This window comes from Pristiophorus japonicus, chromosome 19 (genome assembly GCF_044704955.1).
Source record: "Pristiophorus japonicus isolate sPriJap1 chromosome 19, sPriJap1.hap1, whole genome shotgun sequence".
Taxonomy (NCBI): domain Eukaryota; kingdom Metazoa; phylum Chordata; class Chondrichthyes; family Pristiophoridae; genus Pristiophorus; species Pristiophorus japonicus.
In genome coordinates, this window is record NC_091995.1 from 5,287,081 (window position 1) to 5,296,202 (window position 9,122).

General features: G+C 47.8%; 1 protein-coding gene across 1 annotated transcript; it reads right to left on the minus strand.

Annotated features, from left to right (window-relative positions):
* Positions 1–2,113: 2,113 nt before the first annotated feature.
* LOC139229670 (nuclear factor 7, ovary-like) lies at positions 2,114–7,352 on the minus strand. The gene is made up of 6 exons (XM_070861186.1): positions 6,408–7,352; positions 6,222–6,317; positions 5,895–6,128; positions 4,167–4,189; positions 3,965–4,080; positions 2,114–2,752 (listed from the first exon to the last, which is right to left on the minus strand). The coding sequence occupies exons 1-6, from the start codon at positions 6,816–6,818 to the stop codon at positions 2,202–2,204; spliced, it is 1,431 nt and encodes a 476-aa protein (XP_070717287.1). The 5' UTR covers positions 6,819–7,352; the 3' UTR covers positions 2,114–2,201.
* Positions 7,353–9,122: the final 1,770 nt, after the last annotated feature.

Genomic DNA, 9,122 nt, shown 5'->3' on the forward strand with positions numbered 1-9,122 from the left:
CTGCAGCAACTCCCAAACCCATGAACTCTACCACCTGGAGGGACAAGGGCAGCAGGCACATGGGAACACCCTCAGCTACAAGTTCCCCTCCAAGTTATACACCATCCTCACTTGGAAATATATCGGCTGTTCCTTCATTGTCGCTGGGTCAAAATCCTGGAACTCCCTCCCTAACAGCACTGTGGGAGCACCTTCACCTCACAGACTGCAGCAGTTCAAAAAGGCGGCTCACCACCCCCTTCTCAAGGGCAATGAGGGATGGGCAATAAATGCTGGCCTTGCACCACCACATCCCAGGAATGAATGAACAAAATACAGAAGAGACTTTCAACATGGAATTTTTGCACTTCTCTGAAAAAAGATTAAGTAACGGCCTTGAAGGGAATGGAACACGGGGAAGGTTGAAAATATTTGTGAACAAAATGAAGTAAATCTGAAATATAATGGTTAAGTGATGTCAGGAATGTTCTTTTAAATCTGTAGATTTTAGAAAGAAGCAGAGACAGAACAAAATAAAAGAAACTTTGCGGGATTTCTGAGTGGCCTCCAGCGGGTGTTTGAAGAGCAGCGGGTGTCTGAAGAGCAGCTGGTTCGGCCGCTCAACGCGCCTTCACTCCGCCCATTTGTATCTCAGGATTGCAATCAGGGTCCTCTACGTCATGGGACCCCGGTTTGACGAGGTTTCCCCCCTGAAACAGGCAGGCGTTCCCGCTGCCCATCTCAGGACCCCACCCAAGGTGGCGATGGCTGAAGCACCAGCGTAAACTTTAGTGCCATTTCCAGGCGACTATCACTCCGGTTACACCAGGTGGGGGCTCTTAAAATTGGCCCCGTTAGTTCAGGATAGGAGCAGGAGGAGTCCATTCAGCCCCTGGAGCCTGTCCCGCCATTCAATGAGATCATGGCTGAGCTGTGCCCTAACTCCATATATCTGCCTTTGGCCCATATCCCTTAATACCTTTGGTTAACGAAAATCTATCAACCTCAGGTTTAAAATTAACAATTGATCCAGCATCAATTGCGGTATGCAGAAGAAAATTCCAAACTTCTCCCACTCTTTGTGTGTCGAAGTATTTTCTAACTTCACTCCTGAAAGGCCTGACTATAATTTTTAGACCATGTCCCGAGTGCTAGACTCCCCAAGCAGCGGAAATACTTGCTCTCAGTTCCCCTTAATATCTTGAAAACTTCGATCAAATCACGTCTGAAACTTCTAAATTCCAGGGATGGGTAAAATAAGGATCCAGAGCAAGGTGCAAATGAAAAAAAATGCGTTTAGTCCATGACTCTGGGACGTAATTATTCCCCAAATCGCTTAAAACAAATACACGCCGCTTCTATTGTGCAGTTTAATAACAGGCTTGGCAGCAGAGGTGTTGCTGATTGATCTCAAACACCGCCATGTAGCGCCACCTTCTGCCTGTGGAGCAACATTACAGGCAGGAAGGTCACCGGGTTCCTGCAGTTCACAGCTCATTCCACCCAGTGAGTTCCTCTCCACAATTCACCATCCATTTGTTTCTTCACCCTCCCCCCCCGCTCTCTCCCCCTCCCCCTCCCCCCCGCCCCCCGGCTCTCTCCCCCTCCCCCTCCCCCCCCGCTCTCTCTCCCCACCCCCCCCCGCTCTCTCTTCCCCCATCCCGCTCTCTCTCCCCCTCCCCCTCCCCCCCCCCCCCGCTCTCTCTCTCCCCCCCCCCGCTCTCTCTCCCCCCGCCCCGCCGCTCTCTCCCCCCCCCCCACGCCGCTCTCTCCCCCCCCCCCCCACGCCGCTCTCTCCCCCCCCCCCACGCCGCTCTCTCCCCCCCCCCCCCCCCCGCTGTGACTGAGACCGACGCCCATCAGTTTGCAGGAGGCAGGGTGAAATTATGGGATGGGCCTTCCACCGGTCCGCGAGAGGTGGGCGCCGGAGGGACTGGAGAGCATCATCACCCCCGGCAACCACATTTTAATTTGATTTTATATGTTTTAAAGTTTAATTTGTTTTTATTGCTGGGTTTTAGTGTCCCCCTCCCCTTTTATAGGGGGCACTTGTAAATTATATGGTTTTAATGCCCCCCAAAAAAATCACAAAAAACCCCCCAAAAAACAAAAAATAAATAAAGAGGGCAGTTAAAAGTGTCTGCAGTGTCCCCCAGATCGGGGGGCACTCGATCTAATGTTTATTTTGTCCCCCCGCCCAAAAGAGTTATGGGATGGGCCTGTTAGTGACCTTTAACCCCACAGATTGTTAGCGGGGCGGAGTTTATTCTGTGGATGCTCCGTCCCGGACTGAAGAGGGGAAAGATTCTCTCAGTGAAAGTCTGGGTGAAAGTGTGGAGATGGGACATGTTGTCCGCATTGTAAAATGACACCTGTCCGCCCTCATAGTCCAGGTACACCCCGATCTTCCGGGGCTCCACACTCGGGGTGAGGCGGGTCAGTGAGGGGGAGGTGCCGGCAAAATAGTCACTTCCGCGACGCAGCCACACAATCCAGTATCCGGTCTCTGGGCTCGGGGAGATTGCCCCTTTCCTCCCGGCAGACTCTCGGGTCACTCCGATCTCCCACCAAGTCTTGTCCCCCACCTCCACCTCCCAGTAGTGTCTCCCTGATGTGAATCCCTCCGATCCCAGGACACAGGACCAGCGATCAAACTTCTCCGGGGTGTCAGGGAGCGGCTGCTGTTTGTCTCCGAGTCTCACACGGGTCCGGTCCTCAGACAGGATGAGCCAGGGATTCGCTGTGTTCGGATCCAGAGTCAGAGAGGCTGGAGCTGGGGGAAAGTTAAAGTAACACAGTCAGTGATTTAGTTTCTTGATGTGATTTATTCAAACACTTTCCTGTTTAAAGAGCCCACTCGGGCTCTGGGTTGTGATCCTGGAATCTGCTGCCGCTCCAGGGTTTACGCCCCGGGGGTCGATTTACGTCGATTTCGGGCCAGAATCAGCGCAGTCAGTGCCCAGAGATAAAGACCCGAAAACCACTGGAGACAGCGGGGGATGGAGAGAGAGAGTGGGCGGGGCGCGGAAGAGAGCGGGGAGGCGGGTGAGTGCGGTTTCAGCAGCTGTTTCCAAAGGCCACAAGGAAAGTAGTGCTGTGAATAAAATATTTCACAGGTAAGACAGAGTCCAGTATAAGGAATGCGATGGAAATAAACACACTGCAATTACATCTGAAGGAGAAACTTACATTTCTAATGTTCCTGACAAATGCCTCAAAGCACTTCCCACAATGTATTACTTCCCATACCCTCCGCATAAAGTATTTGGGAGTGATTTACGTCTCACAATCGCCCGGATTTACACCGTAAACGGAGCAGTAACGAGACAAAAACCACCCGCAGTGCTTCCCACCTGGTTCCCACCAAGGCCCGCCGGGAAATTATACCGCAGCCGCGAAATAGGAATCCAGCGCTCCCGCACTAAACATGGGGGAAGCCTCATTAGTTTATGCAAACCGGATCCCATAATGTACATGTAACCCCAATGCAATCTTGGTCTTCCATTGGACGGTGCGTGAGCTGTGCAAGTCCCACCCAGTGGAACAGTCTGTAGAATGGCCCAACCTGTGGTCCTTAAAGGGACCGCTGGAACCCTCACAGGGAATGATGCAAGGAGTTAGCTCCGTCCGGTGTCCTGGACAATATTTATCCATCAACCAACATCATGAAAACAGGTTATCTGGTCATTATCACGTTGCTCCCCCCGGATATATTTTCCCGCCATTCTCTGAGTTTGAGACTGTCGCTACTTTGTTGTAGACTCTGTGACTGTGTTAAACCTCTGGATGTTTATCTTCTCTCTGCGGTTTAGGATCTTGAATACTTCAGTAAGATCACCCCAAGCCCTCCCTTATCCAGTGCAAAGACTCCTGATTTCCAGACTAGACACAGACATCAGTGATCATTTAATCCGGGGTCTGGGAGCCGGTTTAGGCCCTTCTCATCTGGATTTAATGATCATGAAAAGGAATATAGGAGATTTACCGGGGTTAATGGCGTCTATCATTTCTCTCCACGCTGTGTACTGTAAAGGGCCGTTGAACTTTCCGATAGACAGGGCGCCATCTGCTACTGACAGCAAATGATTGTCCTCACTAAGCCTGTAAATATTACACAGTTAATGTTATAAATTGACCATAAACATTTCACCAAACGGTGCAGAGATTCTGTAAAGAGCATGTCCTACCTCCTCTTCTGACAAGCTTCCTCCTAAAATAAATAAAACACAAACAGTGAGGACAGTAAAAGACTTCAGGAGGACACAGACAGGCTGGTGAAATGAGCAGACACAGGACGGATACAATTTAACACAGAGAAGTGTGAAGTGAAGCATTTTGGAAGGAAGAATGAGGAGAGACATTGTAAACTAAATGGTACAATTTTAAATGAGGTGCAGGAACAGAGAGACCTGGGGATCACATTCACAAATCTTGGAGAAGTGAGTAAGAATTTTTTGACCAATGACTTGTGATGATCTGGAATGCACTGACTGACAGGGTGTAGGAAGCAGATTTAACAGTAATTGTCAAAAGTGAATTGGAAATAAACTTGAAAGGAAAAAAAAATGCAGGGCTATGGGGAAAGAGCAGGGGGAGTGGGACTATTGGGATATCTCTCAAAGAGACAGCACAGTCACAGTGGGCCTTTTGTGGTGTAGATTCTATGGTTGTAAGTAGTTGAACATTCTGATTTGTGTGTCAGATACTGTAACTCAATATTCATACATCCTCCAGGAACGGCATTAAAGATGGTGGAGATAGAAACAGATTTGGGCATTCTAGTGCATATATCCTTAAAGGTACATGAGCAGTGCCATGCAGGAATAGTTAGAGAAAATGTGGTGTTGGGGTGTATCCATAGGACAATTGAGTATAAGACGAGGCATACTGTTTTGTCCTTGTACAAGACCTTAGTCAGGCCGTACTTGTAATACTATGTCCAGTTTTGGTCTCCTTACATGGTGGTTAATATTGAGGCTCTGGACTGGGTGCAGAAGTGGGTTACTGGACTAATTCCAAATCTAAGTTACCTTAGTTATCAAGATAGGTTAAATGAGTTGGGACTCTTTACCTTGGAGCAGTATAGACTTAAGGGGGATATGATTGAGGTTTATGATAATGAATGGAATCGACAGTGTTCCAGCTGACCGTTTATTTCAATGGGCTAGGCAGGACCAGGGGGACAAAGTTAAGTTCTATAAGGCTAGATCTAGGTTAGATGTCAGGAGGTGGTTCTTTACACACAGAATAGTAGACCTCTGAAACAAGCTGCCCTCTCATGTGGTGGATGCAGACTCACTGAATTCCTTCGAGCAAACGCTGGATTTGTTTCTGGCTGCGGCGGAGATTAACTCGAACAGAAGTTAGGTATTACAGGGAGTTTAATGGCCAGAGTGATGATCTGGACTAGTTTCGATTGCCTCGATGGGTCAGAGAGGAATTTCGCAGATTTTTCCCCCTAATTGGCCCGGGTTTTTTTAATCTGTTTTTGCCTCTCCCAGAAGATCACATGGTTTCGGGGAGGGTGGACTGGATATGTTGTGATACACAAGGTATCGGAACCTGGGACAGGCCCAGATGGTCTTTACCTGTCCGTCATTGTTCATATGTTCGTATCAGTGCCGCTCACAGACACAGTGACTGTCAAACCCACAGTGACTGTCACACCCACAGTGCCACACACACCCACACACAACAACTTATTCCCGGGAGGTGGCAGGTATTCCCGGGAATGTGCGGACACAGTGGGAGCCGATTAGTTCAGTGACAACAACAGAACCGGCCGGGAATAGACAAAATAATCGGTTTAAATCAGTTTCGAATTTTTCAGCAAATGCTACATTTATTTCAGTTGTCATCGGTTATTTTGTGACTGTGTGAAGTTTCACTGAACTGACCCACAATATAATCCTCACCTTCAGAAATATCAGTCCGTCTTTTTGCTCCATCTGTTTCTGTAACTTTGAGAGCTCCTCCTGAATAGAATTTAAATTCTCTTGAATTTCTCGAAGGTTTTTCTCCATTTTTTCTACAATCTTCCCCTCTTGTTCCCTGAGATCTCGGATTAAACGCTGCTCTTTCTCAGTGAGAATCTGGTGCATTTTAGTGAACTCGGATGTGATGCGGGTCTGCAGACTGCTCGACTGTTCCTACCAAATGAAATGTGAAACATAATTAATGTACCGCGATAGAGGGAACAAAACTAACCGAGATCCCAGAAAATCAGCTCAGGGAGACCTTACCCTAACTCCGGAAATCTGCTGTTTCTGTTTTAATTCCGTTTCTAGAGCCGCCGATTTCTTCTCTGTGAGAGAATCTAAGGAAGATTTCAGCCGATTCTGGGATTGGGAGAGAAAATCACAGAATTAAAGTGTTAGACCATGAAAATGTGATAAAATAATCAGGTGATCCAATCTGTTCCCTTTTACCTTGTAGATTCCAACAGCTTCTTTAATGGGCATGAACTTATGCGATTTGTGTTCCCGCGCGACTGCACAAATCATACAGAGCAGTTTCTTGTCAGTTTCACAAAACAGCTTCAGTTCTTCGTGATGTTCCTCACAGTGAAGTTTACTTTCCTTCTCTTTCTGAGTTAGGTTTAATTTTCGAGCTTTCTCGGCCAGATTCGCTAAGGCCCGATTTATCCTGAGGTTTATTTCCGGAAACTCCTCTCTACATTCCGGGCAGGAGTTTGTCTCCTTCTTTTCCCAACACTGTGTGATACAGGAGCGGCAGAAGTTGTGCCCACACTCCAGTAAAACCGGATCGGTGAAGAAATCCAGACAAATGGGACAATTTAATTCCTCAGCAAAACTCTGGGCCCGCTGATTAGAAGCCATGATTGAGTTTCAGCACTTCCTGGTTCAATCCGCTTTCAGTTTCGATCTTGTTGCCTTGAATTCAGTTCAGCGATTTCCTGATGAATTCACTGCAATATTCGGGGAACTATTATTATACACTTGTGTATGTCCCGTCGACTTTTACACAGGGAGACAAAACCTAGAGCAGTTTGAAGGACTAACAGGGTTAGAGAGCCGAGGGGAATAATTGAGCCCTGTCCGGGAGGGTAACGGTCCCTGGGGTGTTGGCAGTGTGAGGAGGGAGAGAGAGGGAGGGAGGAGGCGGGGATGGGCGGGGATCCAGATTCCAGTGCACTTTGCTCCAGACCGAACTCACTGCCGACCACAAACCCTCTGGTGACACACGGTGTGAGATCGAGATTGATAAACTGAATTGTGTTAATGATTGCAGCCGCTCATCCGAAAGCACAAAGTGCCCTGAATGTCAGGAAGTGATATCCGGTGACAGGTACACAGAAGACCCCAGGACGTCCCAAAGCGCTTTAAAGTGCTCGAAGTACTTTTGAAGAAATGTCGGCACTGTTGTATTTGAACACTGCAAGTGCTGCCCTCCCAGTCCCTGAGACACTGTCTGATCGCAAGTCTTTCAGTGTTACACGGTGCACCGCTGCCACCTGCTGGCAGGATATCAGTGCTGCAGGAAAGATTTCCCCATTAAAATGGCCCGAGAAGTGGCGACTGTCTCTGAAGGTTCACAGGCACGATGGGCCGAATGGCCTCCTTCTGTGCTGTATCACACTCTGATTCTTATGTATTCTTATACTTGGATCTATCAAGTGTATTTCCAATTCGCTTTTGACAATTACTGTTAAATCTGCTTCCTCAACCCTGTCAGTCAGTGCATTCCAGATCATCACAAGCCATTGATAATAAAATCCCTACTCACTTCTCCAAGATTTGTGAAAGTCTTTTACTGTCCTCACTGTTTGTGTTTTATTTATTTCAGGAGGAAGCTTGTCGGAAGAGGAAGTAGGACATGCTCTTTACAGAATCTCTGCACAGTTTGGTGAAGTGTTTATGGTCAATTTATAACATTAACTGTGTAATATTTACAGGCTTAGTGAGGACTATCCCGTGCTGTCAGTAGCAGATGGCGCCCTGTCTATCGGAAAGTTCAACGGCCCTTTACAGTACACAACGTGGAGAGACATGATAGACGCCATTAACCCCGGTAAATCTCCTATATTCCTTTTCATGATCATTAAATCCAGATGAGAAGGGCCTAAACCGGCTCCCAGACCCCGGATTAAATGATCACTGATGTCTGTGTCTAGTCTGGAAGTCAGGAGTCTTTGCACTGGATAAGGGAGGGCTTGGGGTGAGCTTACTGAAGTATTCAAGATCCTAAACCGCAGAGAGAAGATAAACATCCAGAGGTTTAACACAGTCACAGAGTCTACAACAAAGTAGCGACAGTCTCAAACTCAGAGAATGACAGGAAAATATATCCGGGGGGGAGGAGGTAGGATGGTGGGGGTTGTGGGGCGAAGGGGCAAAGCCGAGGAGCAGCCAGCAGCGGGCAGGACAATTCATGCACCTCCCGGCCACAGAGAAACTGTTACACAGAGAATAAATAGAAAGAACGTGTTTTTATATCCGACCTTCACGACCTCAGGACGTCCCAAAGCTCTTTACAGACAATGAAGAGTTTTTAAAGTGTAGTCACTGTTGTAATGTAGGAAACGCCACAACCAGTTTATGCACAGCAAGCTCCCACAAGCAGCAACGTGATAATGACCAGATAACCTGTTTTCATGATGTTGGTTGATGGATAAATATTGTCCAGGACACCGGAGGGAACTAACTCCTTGCATCATTCCCTGTGAGGGTTCCAGCGGTCCCTTTAAGGACCACAGGTTGGGCCATTCTACAGACTGTTCCACTGGGTGGGACTTGCACAGCTCACGCACCGTCCAATGGAAGATCAAGATTGCACTGGGGTCCCATGTACATTCTGGGATCCGGTTTGTATAAACTAATGAGGCTTCCCCCATGTTTAGCGCGGGAGCGCTGGATTCCTATTTTGCGGATGCGGCATAATTTCCCGGCGTGCCTTGGTGGGAACCAGGTGGGAAGCACTGCGGGTGGTTTTTGTCTCGTTACTGCTCCGTTTACGGTGTAAATCCGGGCGATTGTGAGACGTAAATCACTCCTAAATACTTTTTGCGGAGTGTATGTGAAGTAATACATTGTGGGAAGTGCTTTGAGGCATTTGTCAGGAACATTAGAAATGTAAGTTTCTCCTTCAGATGTAATTGCAGTGTGTTTATTTCCATCGCATTC

Bases quoted from the DNA above. Each gene is read 5' to 3' on its own strand.
- LOC139229670 (XM_070861186.1), bottom strand. From the start codon at position 6,818: ATGGCTTCTAATCAGCGGGCCCAGAGTTTTGCTGAGGAATTAAATTGT. The intron at 4,190-5,894 runs GTGAGGATTATA...TATTTATTTTAG, and splicing joins ACGGACTGATATTTCTGAAG to GAGGAAGCTTGTCAGAAGAG. The intron at 4,081-4,166 runs GTAGGACATGCT...TAATATTTACAG, and splicing joins GAAGCTTGTCAGAAGAGGAG to GCTTAGTGAGGACAATCATT.